General features: G+C 46.9%; 1 protein-coding gene across 1 annotated transcript in view; it reads right to left on the bottom strand.

Moving 5' to 3' along the window:
* PDIA5 (protein disulfide isomerase family A, member 5) overlaps positions 1 to 23,889 on the bottom strand; it is a 90,989-nt gene extending 67,100 nt beyond the window's left edge. The window contains exons 1-4 of the mRNA XM_008585738.1: positions 23,872 to 23,889; positions 23,655 to 23,732; positions 5,183 to 5,230; positions 1,708 to 1,834 (exon numbers count right to left, since the gene is read on the bottom strand). Coding sequence (XP_008583960.1) covers positions 1,708 to 1,834; positions 5,183 to 5,230; positions 23,655 to 23,732; positions 23,872 to 23,889 — 271 coding nt within the window. The remainder of the gene's footprint in view (positions 1 to 1,707; positions 1,835 to 5,182; positions 5,231 to 23,654; positions 23,733 to 23,871) is intronic.
* Between the last annotated feature and the right edge of the window lie 112 nt (positions 23,890 to 24,001).

A 24,001-nucleotide genomic window follows, 5' to 3' on the forward strand; every position in this document is an offset into this window, starting at 1 on the left:
AAAAACCCCACTGAAGGTCACAAGTCTCGTGTGGCAGGCATGGGCAAGGGGGCAAGAAGGTAAAATAATTGCCCAGACCCGTCTGCCCAGCAATCCAGAGCAGGGGGGAGCTCAGCCAGAGGGAAGCACCAGGGGCTCTATTGTCAAAGAACTGAGACAGCAGTTGGGCAAGGGGACAAGAGACAGAGAGCTCAGACCCTGCCACCTGCCCCACTCCCTGCTATCGACAGACCCACCTTCCCACTGCTAACTTACCATAATGATCTCCTGTCTCAAAGCCCTTCTGTCACTGCAGAATTAATACATTTCTTCCTATCCTCCATCAGACGAAATGAGAGGCAGAAGCAGCATAGGGGACCAGCTCTACCACCTGCTAGCTGGGAGAGCTCAAACGAGTCAGTTATTCTCTATTAGCTTCAATTTCCTCATTTGCAAATTGGATGTCACCTGACAACCTACACTGCCTCCCTCATTGCAAAGGAGCACATGAGACTGAATCATAAAAGTAGCTTGCAGAGAGACCTTTTAAGATGATGAGCTTATATGACGGATTCCCCCCCGAGATGAATCTGGGTGTGTTCCTTCACTGACAATCACCTCAACTCCAGGAGTAGCCCAGGGATTGAGCCTAATTTCTTCAGGGCCCTACACCCCAGGACTCAAGAGGAACAACTGCTTCCCTCTGCCTCAGTTTCCCCACTATTCCTGACAACAGAGAAATGACAGTCACATGCTGGACTCCCAACAACAAGCTCAGGAAGCGTGTGCCAGACCCTCAGAAGGGGAAGGAGCAGCAAGTGGCCACAAAAACAGCCATGTGCCAGGGATGCTTAGAGGATGCGGGCTTCAGGAGAGACACACGTCCAAAACATCCATCGGCCCCGAGTGCCAATGAGTGTCGAGGATGAGCTGCCAGGGAGAGCTGTGCCCGGAACGGGCCCAGCCACTGGCTAATGCTTCTCCAGGGGCAGAAAACTTGGCATCCTCGGGGGCAGTGAAAAACACTTAACTCTGCTGGAACACCATCAACAGAGTCAGCCGTTCACCCTTCCCAGTGTTGCTGCCAAGAGCGAGGCAAACCTCTCTCCATCCGCTCTGCCCTCGCCAGCCTCAAGGTCTGAAGAGAGGCAGGCTGCTGCTCCTGCCCCCACTGAAGCCACCCTGTCCCAAGCTCAGAGCCCACTCCAAATCCAGTCTTGCATCTGACCCCAGAGCGGAACAGAATGGGGCCAGGCAGGGCCAGGGCTGCCAGCCTGGGTGAGTGCCCCCAAGCCTGGGACCAATTCAGCTGATGACAGGCGGCCGTCAGTTAATCAGCAGCTCTGGCACAGCATGCCCTGGCAGGGCTCGGCCCTGTGCCTGTGCAGGAAGCCAGTGTCCATCCCAGTGCCCACCACTGTGGTCCTCTATCCTCCTCCACATACGTCCTCTCCCTCCTGAGGAAATGAGGGGCTCCAGAGGGCTTCTCCTAAGAAATACTCATAAAAAGGAACTGAACTGCCCCTCTGGAATCCCAAAGTGGCAGAACTAATGCCCTACATGCCTCTGCCTCCCTCTTCTGAGGAAAGCTGACAAGCCCTATGTCCCTTGAGCCCTACTGGATGGGTGCTTTTAGGCCTAAGGTCTCCTGCCTCCCACCTCTGCCCCTTCCCGCCCCTTCCCATCCTATCCCGATGGATGGTCCCAAAGCCAGGAGGGGGCACTCACCAGATTTGGAGTAAAGCACTAGTACATTATTCCGTGTCCTGAGAAGTTTTTTCAAGTCCTTGGGTTCAGAGATTTTCTCGATGAGTGAGTAGAACTTTGCGGAGGACAGCCAAGCCAGCAGGACCACCTGGGGATCAAGGAGCCAAGGACCGTGAGTCCCAGCTTCTGGCCAGGCCTGAGGAAAGTGCCCACAGATGTGCTGCCTAGAGCACATCGTACTTTGGGGGATGAGGGCAACCAACACTTCTCACAGCACCTCACCTACCTCCTCACCTCTAGGGACACCTCCCAGCCCACTCCCAGTGCTCAACTCACCCTTCCTCTCCAGGCATATTTATAAGGCTGTATGGATTACATCCGTACACGGTCATGCGTCACTTAACAACAGGGATACATTCTGAGAAGTGCATCTTTAGGCGACTTCACCATTGTGTGAACATCAAAGAGTGAACTTACACAAACCTAGATGGTACAGCCTACTACACACCAAGGCTATATGGTACCGTCATTATAATCTTATGGGACCACCATGGTATATGTGGTCTGTCATGAACCAAAAAGTCATTATGTGGCACATGACTGTACATGCTGCATTGTTACCATCTATCAAGAGCTCCCCAGGGGGCCAATGTCTGTACTCCATATGTTACCGCAAATGCCAGGCACTGGAGCATCCCACCTAGAAGCACCTAAACATAAAACCCACAGAGAAATAAGATCAATGCTTAATGTTTAGGATGGGAATGGATGTGTGAGAGGTTTTCAGCTTTTCTCACTCAGCCAAATGATCTCAGGAGGCCAACGAACCAGAAACAAGCCAATTTTTCCCTAGAGAAGAACCCTGGAAAACTTTGGGAACTAGTGGTACCAGGCACCTCTGCAAGAACGATGAAGCGCGGGCTGAAAGCAGTGTGTGTGGAGGTGGGGATGGGGTTGTTAAAACTCTGAATAAGGAGTAGTCACAAAGATCTCCTTGCCCAGCCCATGCAGCTGGGCAACTGCCCCTTGCCCACCTGGCAGAAAACAAGGGAGTTACTATATGGAGAGACTGAATAAGAAAAGCTCCACTGGGAGCCACCAGGCAGAGGGTGGGAGGGTGGCTCTTAGAAAAAACAAGGGAATTAAGTGAAAGCCTACAAACTGAAACTTGAGATCACCCATCCCTCCAAGCTCCCACCCCCAGCATCTCCCTTCCCTTTTCCAGAATGCTGCATGTCAGTCTCATTCCCTAGGCAAAAGACTAGAACATTTTTCTCTGGGGAAACTAAGGAGCACAAGAAAAACAACCCAAAGACAGTGATTTGGAGCTCCTCCAATAAGACAGCTGAGTTCCTGCTCCAATCTCCACTGTGAGATTCTCCCAGTAAATAAGTGCCCTCTACTCCCTCTTCATATTCACAGAGCTGCCAATCCACATGCTAGTGCCTTGCTCTTCAATTCAGACATAACTAAGGTTCACCACATATCTATTGTTCACCAAAAAAGACAGAGACCAAAATACACCAATGCAAAGATGGAACTTAGAAGAAAATGAAGATAAAAAGAATAGAAGAAAACAACAAAATTATAATTATTATTCTAAGAGAAATAAAATGGTGCATCCATAAGACAACAGAACATTATGAAAAAGTAATAGTCAATCAGGAAAAACTCTTGGAAAGTAAAAGTATCACAGAAATAATTAGGATGGGAAGTAGAATTGAAAACTTTCAGGATACTGCTAACAAAGAGGAGATCCTAAAAGTTTCAGAGAAAAAAACAAACAAACAAAAAAAAAAACACAAAAGATCAGGATTCAGAATTGCCCTAAGACTGCTCATCAGCACACCAGAAGACAATGAAGGGACATGACTTCCAACTGGAATTCTATAACCAGCCAAACTATCCATCAATCGTGAATAAAGATTTACTCAGACTAAAGATACCAAATGTGCAAAATTTAGGACCAATGCACACTTTCTCAGGAAGCTACTAGAACCCATGCTGTACCAAAACAAAAAGTAAACGAAAAATAATGAGGGAGACATGGAACCTAGGGACCAAAGGATCAAACAGAAGAAAGAGGCAAGGAGAATTACCATGTTGAAGGTGAAGAGAAGTCCCAGGACAGCAACTGCTCAGCAGTCTGAGCAACCAGCCCAGAACGGAGCAAGGATAGAGGGTCATGGAGGATTGTGGACAACAGAAAGGGGCAATTGTAGATTATTTGATATGCTCAATCATATTGTCAAAAATATTAAAAAAGAAAGAATCTGACCAAAGGGAGATTCTATTATTATTCAGCTAATAAGTAGAACCAGGATCTGAATCCCTGTCTCTCTGATTTGACCATAGGCCTTCTCAGTCCACTGCCTCTTTTTGGCCACAAGTCTTGAGCTGAGTCTGAGCTCTACCACTCAATAGATAAGATGCTTAGGCAATGTCACGCCACCTTGCAGAGGCTTAGTGACTCATGTCTGGCATGGAGATAACAATACCTCCCTCGGGCCGGCCCGGTGGCGCACTGCTACAGTGCGCCGCTTGGGAGCGCGGTGGCGCTCCCGCCGAGGGTTTGGATCCCACATACAGACCGGTTCCCGCTCACTGGCTGAGCGAGGTGCGGGTGCGACACTGAGGGTTGCGATCCCGTTGCCGGTCCTGGTCCGGTACGGGCGCGACACTGAGGGTTGCGATCCGTTGCCGGACACGAAAAAAGACAAAAGGGAAAAAAAAAAAAAAAAAACAATACCTCCCTCATGGGATCATTGCAAGGATGAAATGGAATAACTTATTGAACATGCTTTGCAAATCATAAAGCACTCTGATAGCATCAGTTACCGTAATACATAATACAAATTTCCATCTCAGCAGAGTGGAAGACAGAAGCATACCATATTCTAGTGTTTCTAAATATAATCTGCCAATGGAGGGGGCTGGCCGGTTAGCTCAGTTGGTTAGAGCACAGCTTTGTAACACCAAGCTCAAGAGTTCCAATCCCCATACAGGTCAACCACCAAAAAAAAAAAAAAAAAAAATTAAAATATCATAATTATCTGCCATTGGAATTCAGAGATTCTTTCTCCCCAGAGCAAAACCATCTAGGAGTAGCAGAATTATCTCTCCTTCATTCCACCCAGCCAGAGCTGTGTACAGAACCTGAGGACCCACTGCCCTTATGCAGGCCACCTGAAAAGCGCACCAAAAAGTTCATTCAATTTTATTACCACATGTTATCCTACTGGTCCCAGGGTTTCAGACTAAAAAGTCCACAGCTCAATACACATGATTAAAAGAAACAAAAAAAGATTCTGTTGGAAAAACACATTAAGTCGCTGCTCTGTTTTTAATCCTCAGTTAATCTGACCAGTCAAGAAAAACAACTGCCCTTGTCCAGTGCCTCAGGACTCTGACCAGCCTCTCCTGAGCCTGGCGGGCACCTACACTCTAGAACTGGGGAGAAGGGAAGACAGGGAGGGCAGGTGAGCCTGGCACTCACCTGTCCGGACAGCGTGGCAGCAGCCAAGCCACAGAGACAGCGAAGTGTCTACAAGAGAAACCATAAGAGCCTGCGTCTCATGGCATGCACTCAGCTTCCTTCCTATAAAACCCAGTTAATCCCTCAGGTCATCTAACCAAGGGCCACCTGAGATTAAACAAACCAGCCTCTGACCCAGCATTTCCCGTCACACAGAAGAGAACTTAAGTTCAACCAGAAATACAATGAGCAAACTGACTTTGCTTAAAAACCATCACTGGGTATAAAGCTAGGGTTAACCTGGGCACTTCCCACAGCCTACCTGGTTTCAAAATTTTTTTTGGAGGATCTGTCAGCTCCCTACCCCCAAGGTGAAGAGCTCTGGAGGGCAGGGCCCATTAAAAGCCCTCAGGAAATATTTGTCCAACAAAATAAACATGACAGATCACCCTCCTGACCTTTGCAGAGGTCACCTGCTAGGAGCACGTTACCAGGTGAGTGCAAGCAGTTCTCGGAGGCCTGAAAGGGACCACAGAAACCAGAGAGACCACAGTGCAGTGAGGGTCTGGGCTAGAGCACGGTGGGAGAAGGCAGGTGGGACTGGGCCAGGCCAGGCATCACGAAAGCCTGGCTCAAGAACCTGGCCAGATGCAAGAACCTGGCCATCTTTGACTGGTCAGCAGGGGAGTGAAAGGATGAATGTGGTATTTTAGAGACTCGTCTGGCTGTGACCTCAGACTGGGCAGCAGCCAGAGAGGCTGGAGGTGGAGGGACCATCTGGGTGGCCACCCAAGTACAGAGAAACAGGCCAACCAAAAGCCTGCAAGGAAGAACAAAACGCAGTGTTCATAGGTGAGCCAGGAAGGATGAGAAAGAAGTCTAACATGACTCCAGGGATTCTGGGCTGAGACTGGAATGACAGGCACAGGTGGAAGAACGGAGAAGCAGCAGCCAGGGAAGAGGATGCTGGGCTCAGGGCTTGGATGGGCAGACAGGAAGGCATAAAAGACTGGCATCCTCTAGGCTGGAGGGTGAGCCATGTGGTACACAAAGTCTCTGCAGCCAGGCTCAGATGGAGAAGACAGAATAGCTCCCACTAGGAGGGAGGTGGAAGGCTGTGTAACACAGACCAGGGAGCAGATGCTTACAAGTGGTGACCCAAAGGCCAGCAGGGCAGTGAGGGATTGGGGAGGGGCCCAAAGCTGTGATAAAATCCCCAGGGACAGTTAAAAGAACTTCTGGGGGGCAGGGGGTGCAGTTGGAAGGCAAGAAAGCACATCCAGCACAGGAGCTGGGTGACAACAGGAATGAGCAAGGAGGTGCCACATGGTCAGGACAAGGATGGGTGTCTCCACTGAAGACAGGGGAACCATGCAGGCATTTATGAGCATTTGAAGATCTGAGAGAAAGACAGACTAAAAATAATTGGTATAGCCAGATCCAGGGAGAATCCAGGGAGATGGGGTCCAACGAGCAAAGACACTGGGCTTAGCATCTTTAGAGGAGTGGGGAGGAAAGGCCCTCTGTGTCTGGCCTTAGACAGACCCTCACCCTAGCGAGCAACCGCAGAGGCAGCCGGGAGGGAGGCCCTTTCCTACACCTCCACCCCCTGCAATGCCCAAGGGGACTTTCCTCCAGGAACTTAACATTCTCCCTTCTCCTCCACTTCAGTCTGTTTTAACCTTTCCAATGTGCACGCTCCTTCCTTCCCTTAAGATGCAGCTCCAGTGGGCCCTGGATCACGTGGCCAAGAGTCCTGCAGACTTCATAAGTCACAACCCACAGATCTTGATAACAATGATAACTACAGCAACAATAACAACATTAATGATGCACAAACTAGCTGCTCCCTTATCAAGTCCTCAGGGGAGAAAGGGCAGTATTTGAGAAGTGCTTCCAAAGCCAGCCACAGTGCCAAGCCAGCCACAGTATTGTTCCTGGGCTTGGCAGGCTCTATACATTCCAAGTCATCACTCTAGAGGTACAGCAAAGAAAAAAGATCCCCTTTGTTCATGATGCAAACCCTTCTGACCTTCTCCAATAATTGCTTTCTTTCTGCTCACCAACCTTCAGTTTTAACAATACTTACATCAGGGCTGGGCCAAGACCCATAAAACATTTCCCTGGTACAGGACAGAATGCTGCTGAGAAGGACAGCCCCGCCCTTTTTTGCTGCTGGGGAATAAAGTTCCCCAGAAATAGGTCCTGCTGTCTCAGAAAACCAGCACCCCCACCCTGTCAGAGCACTAGTCCCCTGAACCCCCAACCCCTGTCACAGCACAAGCACACTGCTGCCCCCAACCCCTCCCCGCCATCAGAGTACAAGTTTCTCTTCAGAGCCCAGCAGCACCCCAGGTGCCTGGCATAGAGGCCCTCACCCCATCCTCCACCATAGCTGAGATCTTTCCTCTTCCAGATCCCCCCTCCCCCACAGTGCTCTTGTAACAGGTATCTGCCTGTATCAGGGCCCGCAGACAAACGACCTTCAGCTTACAAACCCACTCTCTTGTCCTCCCTTTGCAGTCTTCCAGACACCACGGAAAGAGGCTTTGGAGTCAGACAGACTCGAGGCTAATCCAGGTGCCACCCTTTACAGCAAGATGACCTCAGGTCTGTTAGTAGACCTCTGAGTGTCACCTCCCACCCAGAAGGTGGAGAAGATAATACCAAGGCCTACCTTGTGGAGTTGGCTCTGGATTAAATGAGGGGGAAAAAAAGGACATAAAGAATCTAACATAATGCTTGGCATACAGAAGTATGTAATAATTGTAATTATCTTTATTAGTACTATTAGTGAGATAACTCACAAAGGGAGTGAGGAAAACAGCAAAATGGGGACCACCTCTTCCTCTCCAGGGCCCTGCCTGCAATCAGGCAGGACAGCAGGTCCAAGCAGGAAGGAGTATACACGTACACACTTTCAGCACCAGAAAACCTGGAACCCTCACCCAGCTGCACAGTGACCCAGACCAAGAGGTCACGCAGCACATTTAGAGTGTGCTTGCCAGGTTTCCTACCCATTAACTCATTTACCCCTCACAATATCCTAGTGCAGGTAATCACCTCATCCTACAAATGAGGAAACTGAGGCTCAGAGAGGTTCACTGACTTACCAAGGTCACACAGTATGTAAGTAGCAGAGCCAGGACTAGAACTCCTGGCCAGAGGACATCTGCTTCTCTCAACCCCACATGCTCCCTTGACTGCTGTCACAGATGGGACAACCCAAGCAGCAGAGGAGCATCTCCTTCCTAGGCAGGGCCTGTCGAAGCAACCAGGAGAAGTCTACATCTACCAGAACCCTACAGCAAGGAGGGCCCCAGCAGGGATTTTCACTAACCTTCTGCTTTCTGCAAGCCCGAAAGAGTCCTGGGGTATGCCAGCGTTCTCAAGGCCAAGAGCATGAAGATCGTAAACATGGCAGTGAACCCAGATGTGTTCCCAGTCAGAGACTGTGCACAGGAGTGTGTGCTGCTGCCCACCTCGCACGTCCCACTCCCCACCTGCAAGCACAGCACATGCAAACTTCTCTCTCTCACTAAAATCTCACCTCCTGGGGCTGATACCCACCCACCATACCACCAGACTGAAGAGATTAAGAGCTGCACAATGCTGAAAAACAATTAGGGAGCTGGTCCTTGCCACGCTGTACTCTCAGCTTACAAATGCTCCCATCTCTGGGGCATGTACCAGCACCCTCACATTCTGTATAATTCGCAAAGCTGTAAGTCATTAAAGATTTACTATTCAATGCAGATCGTGCAGACAGAGATATTCAATTATGTAAAAGCAGCTAGCTAAAGGAGGAAGATTTGGGGACAGAATTTAACATTTAGGAAAAAGGGTGGAAGGACTTGACCTTTTTTACTCTGTCACCTGATAAAAGATACCCTTCTTATGTTGGCAGCTGTGAAGAAACTGGTTTAATTTAGTTTAATTCACATTTTGCTCAAAATAGTTGTGAAATGTCAGAATTTAAAAGTCTAGACTCTTAAGAAGCTAGTGGTAAAGAGACTCAGAGAAAAGGATAAAAACAGATGAGAGCCTGAACCCAAGGTCAGAGCACTTCAGCTGGCTGAGAATTTAGCGTTTGAGGTTTGGTGGAAAGAGCATTGTACTTGGAGTCAGAAATCCAAGTTTCCTGCTAAATTTGATAGTTACTGGCTGTGTGACCTTGGATGAGTCATCTCTCCTTGTCTAAGTCTTGGTTTCCTCCTCTGTAAAATGGAGAGAGTGAAAGTGATTTCCAAAGTCCTCTCCAATTATGACATTTGGTAAACCTATTCTCATGACCGCTACCAGAGAAGTATTGGTACTTCTTACACCTTGTAAAGAAACTGCTGACTGTTTCTGGGCATGTGGCCATCCACAATAAAAGCCTCACCTCTCAGTCTCTCTTGCAGCAAGTGTGGCCATATTGCTAAATTCCTGCCCCTGGAATATAAGCATAAGTGTTTATGTGGCAACTTTTAGGAACTGTCCCTCACAGATACCTGGTATGAGTCTTCTTAGTCCTCTCCTCCCTCCCGTCCATTGGAATTTGGACAAGATGGCTGGAACTCAAGCAGCCACCTTGAGACAATGAGGAGAAAGGCCCTGCTAAACATCTGGAGTTAACAAGATAAAAGGTACCTGGGTCCCTAACACCACAGAGGATATACTGACCCTGGAATATCCCTCTCCTGGCTCCTACATGAGTGAAATAAATGACCTTTTCAAGGTACTATCATTCTGGGCCTTCTGGCACACATGCAAATAGATCTTAAGTGCCTGCTGAAACAAAAGCTTAACTAGAAATAAATACCAACATCTGTTCCAGTTGGAATATTTCAAAATACCTAAGGCACCAAACCTTGCATTATACTTTACATAAATTGTTTATAAGGAAGAAGACAGAGACTGTCAAGGGATTGATTTACCCTGTGTTCTACCTAATTACCCAAGCTTTCATTGTGCCTATTCTTATCAGGTATCTTAATCACCTACCACAAATGAAAGGAGAATTCGCTGGGACCACTCCAATTTCCCTACCTTAGCCCATTTCTAGTAAGGGGATCAATGCAGGAGACCAAGAACCAGGACATCTCTTGCTGTTCACAGGTTTGAGTTGGGCTAGTTGGTTTCCTCTACACAGAAATCCTCTCAACATTCCTCACATGACATCTCCATCCCCTCCAGGTAGCCCTCCAGAACCGAGGATTCAAAATCTCCTGGAACTGCTCAGCTCAGCTGGACCCTGAGGTTGTGGGAACTCAGTGTCAGTATCTAGAAGTTCATGTCCTTCGCCCTACCCATCTCATCATGGATAGCGCCAGTTATTAGAAAGTTTAAATTCCTCCCCCTCCCACGCCCATCTGTCAGTCTCTCATCACACTCTGAAGAAGACAAACACACTTCCTCTTAAGATTCTCTAGGTGAAACACCCTGGTTCCTCACAAGTGACCTCAAATCCCTTACTGTCCTCAATCATCTTCCCTAGACACAACCATCTCAGTGATTCGCAGAGCTCATCCCAATGCTGGGAGCAGAGTGTTAATAGCTTGGAAAGAGTAATGTGTTATATTATACTACAATTTATTTCTAGAAATAAATACCTATGCTTTCATAATTCAAAATACAGGAAATTAATCTCCATACAAATCTTCACTGATGAGCCACAGTTTAAAAAAAAAAAAAAAAAAGTTGAGAAAACGCCATTAGTGAATCTCTTAAAATATGGAGCCCATCTGTCATACACTGCTAGCCAAAACCTAAACTAGTACAATTCTTTTGGAAAGCTATTTGGCATAATTTATAAAGTATCCTGAAAGTATTTATGCTCTTTGACTTGGTAATTCCACTTCTGGGAATCTTTCCTGCGGAAATTAGCAGAAGTTCTGATACAATATGACTCACACAGCCCTACTCATAAGAGTCAAAGCCCATAAACAACCTAAATGTCCAACAGTAGGGGAGTGGTTATACAAATTAGAGTAAAACTCAATAGAATAATAGAGCCATTTAAATGATGCTTTTAGAGACCATGCAATGCAATAATATTTATGTTTTAATGTTAAGTTTTTTTAAAAAAAGAATTCAAAATATATATGACCACAACTATAAGCAAAAAAAAATTATGCTCAGAAAAAGACTGGAAGAAAAAAAAATGCACCAGTCAGGACTTTTGTCCTTGGATAGTTTTATCTTCTCCGTTCTCTATTTTTCTAACTCACCATAATAAACATGCCCAATTTAAATGTTTAAAGAAAAACATTACCACCATTTGGCTACCAGTATGGAAATAATTAAAAGTCTCAAAGTATCTCCCCACCAGAAAATATAACTTTACAGTGGAGAAACATGGCAGAAACCCCCGTAACTAAAGGACCAACATTAACACTAGCTGTAATGGCTCAAATTGACATTATGTGCTTCCTGATACAATGCACTAAATGGAAACATCATCAAAAACCAAGTTGAGGGAAATTCTTCAAAAATGTCAAAGTCACAAAAGACAAAGACTGAGGAACTGTTCCAGATTAGAGGAGACTAAAGAAAAGAAGGACAATTAAATACAGTGAATGATTCTGGATTGGGTCCTGAACCAAATACGACCTTTCTGATTTTGATCATTATACTGTGGTGATGTAAGAGAATGTCCTTGTGTTTTAGGAAACACTGAAGTATTCAGGGGGCAAAGGAGCATCACATATAAACTTTATATATGTAGAGGAAGAGTGTGTCCAAACAAATGTGATAAAAATATGAATATTTGTGCGATCTGGATAAAGGGCATATGGGAATCCTTTGTATTCTTCTTGCAACTCTTCTATAAGTCTGACATTATTTCCAAATAAGAGTTAGAAGGCCGGCCCGTGGCTCACTCGGTAGAGTGCGGTGCTCATAACACCAAGGCCACGGGTTCGGATCCTATATAGGGATGGCCGGTTTGCTCACTGGCTGAGCGTGGTGCTGACAACACCAAGTCAAGGGTTGAGATCCCCTTACCGGTCATCTTTTAAAAAAAAAAACAAAACAAATAAGAGTTAGAAAAAAACTTGCCTCAAGAAAGAAGGGAAAAAAGGAGAGGTCCAGAACACAACCAAATCCTGCCCCACCTCTTCCACAGGCCTTCTGATACTCTCGCCACCCAGCAAGCACTCACTAGCACTTGCCCATGCAAACGTAGTGCTCATCTGCCCTTCCTCACTTCTAGCTGGACTGTCCCCTCACGGGACATTATGTAGTTTTGTTTTGTTTTTTTTAAAAGATGACCGGTAAGGGGATCTTAACCCTTGACTTGGTGTTGTCAGCACCATGCTCACCCAGTGAGCCAAGCGGCCATCCCTATATGGGATCCGAACCCGCGGCCTTGGTGTTATCAGCACTGCACTCTCCCGAGTGAGCCACGGGCCGGCCCAGTTTTGTTTTGTTTTTAACAGGAACTATAATATGGAATCTGCAAAGTACTTTGCATGCAACACATACTAAGCATATTCTCGTAGAATGGCTTTGATGAGAAAGAGATATACAAAAGAACATTAATTTTTAAATATGGGTAATTTCTGACTCTTAAAATGACAAATTTTAAGCATCTGTCACAATGGCTAAACACTATTCTTCACAAAGAGTGAAGGCCTAACCTCAAATCAAGTTTGGGAATCTCACCACTGATGCTTCCCAATGTTCAAATGTATACCCAGCAGCTTTCGAAATAAATGAGTTCCTCAATGGTGATACCACATGTGAGAGAGAAAGAAAGAGAGAGAGCACGCGAAGAGATGGTCTGGCTCTGGGATATGGAACCCATGGTTGGCTGCAGCTGAGGGAGCTAAATGTGTTTATTAAGAGAGAGAGAGAAATGGGAACGCACTTGGCAATGACCAAGAGAGGATGCTTTAATTCTAAAATCCAGGGCTTAGGGATTAGCCCACAGTGACGATAATCGCTGAAAATACAGAGTGCTTATTGTGTGACCAGCAGCAAGCTAAGATGTTCACGTGGTTATCTAATTTAATTATCTTGGCAAGTGTATGAATGAAGTAAGTACTTTTATTATACCCATTTTATAGATGAAGAAACTGCAACTTAGAGGAGTTAAGAAACTTGCTCAAGGTCACATAGCAAGTAAGTAGGAGAGCTGTGATTCAGTTCCAAGTCTGCCAGACTCCAGTGCCCAAGCTGGAGCATAAAGAAGACAGATTCCTAGAGCCACGCACACCATACTGCTCGCTCCTATAAATAAAAGGCCAGCTGCATTTCTTATACTTTGCTGCCTTTAAAAAAAAACCACACCTTATATTCAGGGCTACACAGTACAGTCTCCCCCTGTATTCCCCACAACACAAATGCGACTGTCAACAAGGGACAATTCAGGGGCAGGACAACTGACCTGAGAGCTTATAAAAACAGGTTTTCTTATGCTGAAATTGCAACTGCCCTGCATTTAACCAGGACTTAAGTCTCTAAAGCTTTTAATGTTTTGGAAAACCTCTTCTAGAGCCAAGAGGGCTTTGGGTTGGTGCCAGCCTGGTGTGCCAGGCCTATTAACAAGGAAAAACTGGTAGAGGGAACATTGAATCAGGCAGCAGGGGAGGGAGGGAGAGCAGGTGAATTCCTGCTCCGGAAATCCAACTCCGCCTCAAAACTCCATTAATTGGTATGAAAATAACAACTCAAGTGTTCATGAACCATGGTATACATCCATGCTTTTACACACAGTATTATCTCATTCACCTTCTAAAGTTTAGAGTTTAAACCAGCGTTTTCCACCCTTCAGGTCTCAACCCAAGAGCTGGGTCACAAAATCAACTCAGTGGGTTACACCAGCATTTTTTTTAAATGACATTATATAGAAAATATCAGGCATATCATAGGTAGCAAGACTAAGCATTCAGTGAAACATGCTCATATCTGTTATATTTATGTATCTATGTACTGGGTTACATCATAAAGTGTATAACTGTTCTCACAGGAGTTGCAGTAAAAATGTTTGAAAAAACTGTGATAAACAATCTGTGTGGGAGGTGGTACTGACCCCACTTTAGAGATGTGAAAATTGAGGCTCAAAGAAGGGACTGTCCCTGGGTCAAGCCTAAAACGGCAGAGGCAGGACCCAGACTGAGACCTGTGAGCACAGATTTGATGCTCTGTTCTACCCCATCAACATGAACAGTTCCCCCGGGAGCTCTCTCCCACTCCCTACAGCTGCACCCAGAACAAAACCCCTTCCAATCTAGCTATTGAGAGTCACCCAATGAAAAAAGCTGCAGTGACAACCTGATCCATCTTTCCTCTGCTACCTGCGTGCTTCCAATTCCCCAAATCCCTTCAAAAGAACAGCAAAAATGGCACATGCTCAGGCCATGGGATGCCACAGCAGCCATCGGCATCACAGTCCGTGTGTGAACATAACGTGTGTCACACCGCTCAGTTGAGAGCAGCAACCTTGACTGGCAAAACACATTCACCACGTAAAGTTAATGCTGTTAACTTTCACATTTGCCTGAGTTTGTAGATGTACAACGGCTCTAAGTACAGGCTTTTTGGAAATACAGGTTCCTGGGCTTTGTCCTTGAAGAAAATACGTTTTTATAACACACTTCCTTAAAGTGGTTTGGATCCACAGCCAGGATGGAGAAACTCCACCACTGACTCACCTTTTAAAAACCCTCTCTCTGGACCCCGCATCATTCTTCCTCCTTCACAGCCAGAATTTTCCATCCTCCCCCCCATCTTTTCCTCATCTCTCTCACATCTGCCCCCACCAGCACCGGAAAAGGTCAACAATGACTTCCTGTGGATAAACCCTACAGGCACTTCCAGTTCTCATTTTGCTCGACCTCTTGAACCAGATGGGACAGTCTTGGTACATTAGTCTGTTTCTGTTGTTTATAACAGAATACCTGACACTGGGAAATTTAAACAGAAAATTAAATTTATTTCTTACAGTTTTGAAGGCTGGGAAGTCCACAGTCCAGGGGACACATCTGGTGAGGGCCTTGTTCTTGGTGGAAACTCTCTATAGGGTCCCATGGTAACACAGTCTGTCACATGGCGAGAATGGCATGAGCGGGAGAATTAACGTGCCCACTTGCTCTCTTTATAAAGACATCAGAACCATTCCCTGATAACCCATTAAACCATTAACCATTACCATGAATGGATTAATCCATTCACAAGGGCACAGTCCTCATGGTCTAATCACCTCTTAAAAGACCCACCTTTCAAATACCATAATAGGATTTCTCACTGTTACGGGTTAAGTGTGTCTACCAAAAGTTCATCTATTAAAGCTTGACTCCCATTGTAACAGTATTAAGAGGGTGGGAAATCCAATTACGGTAACTGAAAGACGAGGCCTTTAAGTGATTAGATTGTGAGGACTGTACCCTCATGAACAGATTAGTCCATTGGTGGTTTAATGGGTGGTCACGGGTATGGTTATGATGGCTTTACAAGGAGCCCATTCTCACCATGGGCCACCCCATGTTGCTGTGGAGAGTCGCCACCAACAAGAAGGCCTTCACCAGATGTGTTCCCTGGACTTTGGACTTCCAGCCTCCAAAAGTATAAGATATACACAGTATTTCTTTATTATACAGTTTCAGGTATTCCGTTATAAGCAACAGAAATGGACTAATACTCCCACCCTCTTAACACTGTTACAATGGGAACCAAGTTTCCAACACATGAACTTTTGCGGGACCTTCAACCCATAGCACTTGGTTTCCCTTCCACCTCTCTAGCCATCTCTACTGTCTTCTTCATAAACCCTTCTATCCTCCAGCCTTTAACCTTTGTAGTTCCTGGGTCTCAGTCAGTCCACCTACACTCTCCCCAGGCAATCTCTCCCACTCTCCTGATAAGCACCCCGAATTAACATCTCCAGCCCTGACTTCTCCTCTGAGCAATACACCCTCACATCCTGCTCACTCAGCAGTTCTCAAACTGTGAACAAGCACCATTCTCAAATGTTAAAATCCTAACTCTCATACAAATAGACATTGAACATATTCAAAGTTTTATTTAACTCTTTAATAAGGGACCCACTAAACTGATAAAGCTAGGTTAAAAGAGGATATAAGAAAAAAAAAAGCTTTTAAAGAAGAGGATACAAGAAACAATATACATATGGTCAAAAAAAAAAAAAAAGAATTCTGATATGAGATTGCTAAATTAGATACCAAACCTGTTAATGTGCTTCAGGACAATTACCTTTCGGTTTCTCTTCTCTACCAAACAGAAATCACTTGTGTTCTACCTAACTTTACAAAGTCCTGGGGCTAAAGAATAATAAACAAAGTTGCATCCCCTGAAGCATCAGACGGCCTTAAGTAGGCTTCTCAGGCAATGCTCTGATAAGACATTAAAAGACCACACAATCATCTTTTATTTCCAAGTTTTGGGTAACTTTTCTTTACACTGGGATCTACAAATTTGGGTGGAGAGAAATTACATCTTTATTTTCACTAACCTCCAACTGAAATTTAGCCTTTCCTTTATTATGAATGTATTTATGATTGTAGGCAACAGATTACAGTAGTAATTAGAGTAGCAGTGTCTGTGACCTTGCTACCAGCAGAAATCACATTTTCTTATCACATTACAATTGGTGCAGATATTCTGAAACACTGTTTATGCTCATCACTACTTCAAATTATAGAAGTTATCAAATCTGCACTTAGATCTTCTTATGATAAATTGATATAAAAAATTTTATCACAAACTTAGTTATATTTTGATAACTGTATTTCAATGTAACTTTTTCCTTTGTAATTCTATGTATTGTTTTAAACATTTTAAAACATTATTCTAAAAAAGGGTCCATAGGTTCTCAGAGAAGCCTTTCCTGACTCTAACCTAGGTTAGGGATCCCTGTTACACATTCTTTTACCACCTTATACTTTCTTTTTCCGGCACTTAATACCTGAATTAAGTAATTAATTAGTGGCTCTCCCACTAGGCTATGGGAGGAAGGAATGGTGTACGTCTTATTTATCATAATATCCCCAAAGCCTTCACATGGAGCCTGGCTCATCAAAGATTCTCAAGGAAACACCCATTTGAGAAAAAAAGAATCTGTTGAATGAACAAACACCTGTGACCCATGTAGGATGCTGATGCTGGTCCATATTCCTTTGAAATAGGGGATGTGTCCAGTACTCTACCCAGGACCCCACAAGATTAGACCCCTTGATGAGAACAAACCTGCTTGATCCTTAGGACCCTGCCCCACTTGGTCAACAAGAGAGCTTTCTAGCCAGGCCCACGTCTGGGCTCAGATACTGGGCCAGCTTTATGTTGAAGCCCCAGCCCACAGCCTTCAACCTGGATCTTTGTTAATATCTTCCAATAAGGATTAAAGGACCTGCTCACAAATTCAAGAAATCTGCTTGTGCCAAGGGGCTGGAAGAACTGTAGGATTCTTTGGAGGGAATGAATAATCTACTCCTGTCCCCAACAAACTGTCATGCACTGAAAACTCTGATGCCAGGCACAAGCTCCCATCATACCACCCGGGAACAGAGTCCCCATAGACCTGGGGCCTCAGTATGATTTTGAGGATTAAAAAGACACAGAGAGGCTATTTTAACCCCAAACCCCAAATGAGCACCTTCAAGCCCCCACTGCCTAATGGCAAAGCTAATTACTAATAAGTAGTCACAAACGGGTGTGTGGAAAGAGGCCCTGTTGGTCAGCAGGGACAGTAAATGGGAGCTACTGGGGAAGAAGAGTCAGTGATTGTTGGCTGCTGCCCCTCCTCCCGCACCAATGCCATCAGATGGCCCTACATGCTGCTTAAACAATCACACAGGCCACTGAGAACTATCACTGCATATCCCAACCTCTCTCTACCCAGTCAGTCACTTTCCAGGCCACACCCTCCAATCCTGTCTAACATTGCATCCTCCCCACCTCTCTGTCAATTCTCCCATCCCTCTTGGAGGTAACAGTACTTACCAGCTTATCTCACCAAGTTAATGTGGGGCTCAAAACTACACTGACATGAAATATGTGGAAGTGCTTTGCAAACTCTAAAGCCCTCTGCAAATGCATCATATTTTTACAATTCTCACCAACAGATCAAATGGGCAGCCACAAGCTCCAGTGAGTGCCTCAAGAGGGGCTGGGCAGAAGGAAAGGACCAGCCCTCAGCAGGTGCGCATTTTTGCTCCTTTCTCTCCACTGAGGCCTCAGATGCCAGGTGTATTTAAAAAAAAAGAGGAAGGAGAAAGGGTGAAGAGCAAAATAAACCATCCGAAGTCTAGGTAACATAAAAGAACTTAAGCTCTCCTTATACCCAATGCATCTCTTTCTAGCCCATTGTCACTTAGCCAGCCTCAAAACTCACCACCTGGGGCCGGCCCGGTGGCGCACTGCTACAGTGTGCTGCTTGGGAAGCGTGGCAGCGCTCCCGCCGAGGGTTCGGATCCCACATACAGACCGGCCGCTCACTGGCTGAGCAAGGTGCGGGGGCAACACCGAGGGTTGCGATCCCGTTGCTGGTCCCGGTCCGGTACGGGCGCGACACTGAGGGTTGCGATCCATTGCCGGTCACGAAAAAAGACAAAAAAAAAACAAAAAAAAAACTCACCACCACCACCAAGCAAGACACAAGAGCCCCACAGAACAAAGCCACAAAGCTGGGGTGAAACCCTGCAGGGACATAGTGTGGTTGGTGCCTTTGTTCTCAAGAGGAAGGAGAGAAAGACAGTGCACTTAAATCCTTAGCCCCTCTGCACCACCCCCCCGCAGGTCTCCACAGGGGCCCAGCAGAGAGGGGTGAGGAGGGAGTCAAGAGCCCAGTTCCAAAGAACTCCAATGTGGAGAATCCCAGCAGCACAGGGCCCCCCATCCCACCTGCATCCAAGTCACATGGCCTCCCTCTCCCGCGCCCCCTCTGGCCCTTCACTTCCCACCACTCCTCTTAACTGACTTCCCCATCCCCTCTTATTCAAAAACTTAGGATGGTTGCTGGGGCTTGCACGGATTGGGCACTTTCATGTGCCAAGCACTGTGCAGGGCGCACTTCCTGTAGTACTTCTCATCCTCTCGACTCTGCAAGATGGAAATCATTGCCACACTCTACAAACAAGAAAACTGAGGCAGGGCCCAGGCCACACAGCTCCAGAGTATCTAGCTGGCTAAAAGCCCATGTTCTTTCTACCACATCACACTTGACTTTATCTTGTTGAAAACTAAGAGGAAAGTAAAAGAATGAAAGTGTTTCTCTGGGCAAATTAATCCAGTTTCTCCCCCTTCAACCCAACCCTACATGTGGCCTGACTGATCTTGTTATTAAAAGAGCAGCTTTCATCATGTCTCTCCATTACCTACAAAACTGAGTCCCACCGGCTTTGCCAGGCATTTAAGTTTCTTTACAACGTACTTTTCTAGTTTTATTCCCCCCATCCCCAGACTCAAATCCTCCTTCCATCCATCCTGGCCTATCATTCTTCATTTCCCACCTCTCTGTCTTAGAAGGTTTCCTTCCCTGCCTGCAACGTCATTCCTTCGGCTAAACATGAACTGGAGCTGACAGCATGCCAGGCCCTGGACTAGGTGTGGGGGACACAGCAGCCAGGACAGGAGGATCCCCGCTGTGAGAGCTCGGAGTCTGCCCAGCTTCCACCGACTCTTTGCTGGGGCCTCGTTGGTCACTCAGTGCTCCACTGCCTGGCCTTGTCCCGAATCCACAGCACTCAGCATCTGCCACTCACACAGCACTCAGCCATACCTCCACCTTATACGCCGGGTCTGTTTCAAGACTTCCTCCATAATGTGTTTATTTCTGTAGGAAAAGTGCACTCCAGGTTCCAAACAGCATTATAAATGGCAATTAGTTCCCCAGGCCAGCCCACAAAAGCCTATTAAAGATATAATAGTCCCAGAGAAGTACAGAACCTAAATAAGTATATCTCAAAAGCTCGGCAGGAGAGACCAGAGCAAACATCTGCCTCCCACATCTTCACCCACGGTCCCCCAGGGTCTGAGCTTCCAGCTACTGTCAGGGGCAGAGGCAGGGAAGCAGGCAGGAGATGGGGGATTGGCATGACCAAGGAGTGGGAAGGCCCTGATTTATAATTCAGCAGGCCTGGCTGTCATTATTCTCTTATAAAACAGGAGCGCTGAGTTAGGTCAGTTCTCAGACTGCTGAATCTCCCAGATTGTCACAATATATTTTTAAAAATATATTTTAAAAATATAGTATGGGGCCGGCCTGGTGGTGCACTGGAGAGTGTGCCGCTTGGGAGTGCGGCGGCGCTCCCACCGTGGGTTTCGATCCCATGTGGAGACCGGTTCCCGCTCACTGGCTGAGCGCGGTGCGGGCGCAACACCAAGGGTTGCGATCCCGTTGCCGGTCCCCGGTACGGGCACGACACCGAGGGTTGCGATCCCGTTACCGGTCAGTAAAAAAGACAAAAAGGAAAAAAAAAAAAAAATATATATATATATATATATAGTATGTATTATGTCATGTATTTTTAAAAATGTTACCAAGAGAACTTTTTTTTAAAAAATCACAATATACTTTCACCAACTCCATTTTTCAAAAGGACACTGTAAATCCCATCCCCCAAAATATGAACATCATGTCAAAAAAATGGACAAGTTTTTTAACCGAAAATATTTGGATTCATGGAAAAAAAAAAAAAACATTCACTGTTGTTATTTTTCCAATTTGTCTGTGGGCCAGTGAAAACTTTGTCATAGCTCAGCTCCAGTCCTTGGCCTGACATTTGAGAACCACTGAGCTAAGGGATGTCTGGAGTACTCTCCAACTCGGGCATTTCTCCACTCTACAGACTGGATGGAGCCTATAGGACAATCAGCATGGATGGCCTTCAGGAAGGGTCAGCTGCACGGAGGAGCGGAGCTGGACAGCAGGAACACAGGCAGTCAGCTGCAGGGAGCGGGGCAGGACAGCACAGCCTCCCCCTCCAAAGCCTCCAAGGGCAGAGACGCCCAGCCTGGAAGCTCTAGGAAGGAACCTGTCCCAGGTATGATGCTCCCTAGCCCAACATTCTGCTGGAAGGCTGAGAGCACCCAAAGAAACCTTTTTGAAAATCTTTATTAACTTTTCTGATTACAACTAATACATATTCATGTGAAAAACTTGGAAAACAGAGGAAAGCATAAACAAAGAAGCAAAGTCCTTCACAACTCCACCTTCCAGAACAATCGCTTTTAACATTCTGATGCGCTAATTCTTTGTACACATAACTTCGGCCACCTGGGCTTTTTTCCCTTAACTATCATGCTCTAGCATTTTTCCACATCCTTAGATATTCTTCATAAACATCATAAAATATTTGAATAATAAACATTACCTTCTAGTAAACATAAATATTCTTTATAAACATTGCAATGGACTGAATGTTTGTGTCCCCCCCAAATACATATGTTGAAATCCCAACCCCCAATGTGATGGTGTTAGGAGGTAGGGCCTTTGGGAGGTGATTAGGTCATGAGGGTGGAAACCTCACAAACGGTGCCCTTAAAAAAGGAACCCAAGAGAACTCTCTAGTCCTGCACACAGGATAGAATAAGTTGGCAGTCTGCAACCTGGAAGAAGGCCCTCACCAGAACCCAAACATGCTGGCACCCTGATCTCAGAACTTCCAGCCTCCAGAACTATGAGAAATAAATTTCTGTTGTTTACAAGCCCCCCAGTTGATGGCATATTTTCGATAGCAGGCTAAAGTGACAAAGACAAACACCACTTTCCATGGCACGGACAGGGCCATAACTTATTTAACCATGTCACTATTACTAAGCATTTAAGCATTTCCATATTTTTGCTCTTAAAAAATATGAGGGGTGTACATCCCTGTATGCAAATCTCTGTAGACCCATTTATACCCCTTGGTCATCAGCTCTCAGTAAATATTGAGTGAACAAAGAAACCCAATCCTCACCCAGGGACCTGGGGAGCCCTTATCAGATGAACACAGCATTTAAATTCACAGAAGCCCAACCAAGTGTCCAGCAGCCACTGACCACTGCCCCTGCTGGCATGCTCCCTCCACCTGGCACCTGCTAAGCCAACTCTAGGGTTTCCGGAAAGAAGATGTGAATTGCTTGCCCAGGACTCCAGGTTCTAGTGCTTTCAGCAAACCTACCTGCTCTTCCCCACCTCCCCATGCAGGGCACCTGCAGACCTCCACTGCCTGGCTAACTAAAACACTCCCTCTAGACTCTGCTCCATCCACTGCCTCAGGAAAACCATGGCTGACCCTTCCTCTAAATTAATGTATGGCTCCCATTCAGTGGGGGCTACCAGCACTTAGGGTATTGGCACTCACTGCTCTGTCATTATTTGCTCACAGGACTGACTCATTTGCCCAACTCAGGACAACACCAGAAGGCAGGCACAACATGTGTTTTGTTCTCCATCCAAAATCCAACCCAACACCAAACAATGTGGTTGATAAATAAATGTTTGCTGAATGAAACTCAGATTCCCAAGTCCTTCATTTTCACAGGATGGAGGGAGGGAAGAAGGGAGGAAAGCAGGACCTCCTCAAACAGCCCAAGTGTGAAGACCAGACCGGGGTCTCGCAGGAGATGGCCCCATCCCCCGCACAGTCTTGCCTGACCCAGATGCTGAAGTGACACTGCCCTGCTCCAGCCCGGTTCTCTCCCAGAGGGAGAATGCACACCTAAGAGAACCAGGAGCTACCTTCCTCACCTACTTCCAGACAACCAGAAAATACGGGGCCACTCCTCACTGGGAATCCCAAAAGGGCAGAGTACTGGGAGATGGAAGCATTTGAAGTAACTCAATCCATACTCGTTTTCTCTTCAAGTTTGCCCAGCAATCCTTGCCACGCCCAAAAGGAAAACACTGGAAAGTCTGAGTTGGTGAGGGTGCCAGAAACAGGAAGTTCCTTGGAACTCAGAAAAAGAGTCAGGATTGTCCTAAAATGAGGGAGACCAGAAGTTATGGGGTAGATGTGAAAGGAAGCCACAATATCCCATCACACACCCAGAGCAAGGCCAAACCCCGGGTCCTGCGCACAGCAGGCACACATGCTCTTGGAGGCCCCCAAGTGTAGCAGACTGCTCTCCGGGAGCCCACCCCTGCCAGCACCCTGCCCCACCCCTCCTCCACTCTTGTATGATTTTGCCGTTCACAAAGCTTCCCCCTCCAATATCTCATCTGACCCTCGTGACAACCTTGTAAGGAGATAGTGTCTTCACCGTCCCCACTTCATGGACGAGGAGACTAAGACAGACACACCCCACTGCTAGAAAGTGGCTGAAGTTCCAGCCAGCTTCAGTTAGGTGGAGGTGCAGAACTCCGCGGTAGGGCCGGCAGCGACGACCCCTCCCTGTCTAGCCTGCGAGCGGAGGCCCAGGTGGTGACCCGCATTTTCTCAGCCGCCTGGGGTCGAAATCAAGAACAAGGTGGCCCCAAGGTTTCCGGCAGTGCAGGTGGAAAGCACGCCCATCCCACCTCACATTCACATAGGTGCAGGGCCCAGAGTCTAGGGCAGGGCGCACCCACCTGCCCGCTGGCGTCCAAACCTAGCTGGTGGCCGTCTCCGACCTGCACCCCCGCAAAGTTGTGCCTGGCGCAAGCACCCTGCAGAGGATCACCCAGCGCTCCAGGGCTGCCTCCTGCCGCTGCGCCCAGGAGCGCTCGGCGGGGAGGGCACACGGACCGCCCCGCTTCCTCCCGCGCGGCCACCGGCTGCCCGCCTGCAGGGCACACGCGTCCCCACCTCAATGCCCGCAGGCATGTCCGGGGGAACGTCGGGAGCAGGGAACGCGGTCCGGCACGCGGGGTGCACGTGCCGGCCCCGGCCGGGACCCTCGTCCTACAGCCTCACCCACATCGCCAGCAGCAGCAGC

The sequence above is a fragment of the Galeopterus variegatus genome, unplaced genomic scaffold (genome assembly GCF_000696425.1).
Source record: "Galeopterus variegatus unplaced genomic scaffold, G_variegatus-3.0.2 Scaffold3689, whole genome shotgun sequence".
NCBI lineage: Eukaryota > Metazoa > Chordata > Mammalia > Dermoptera > Cynocephalidae > Galeopterus > Galeopterus variegatus.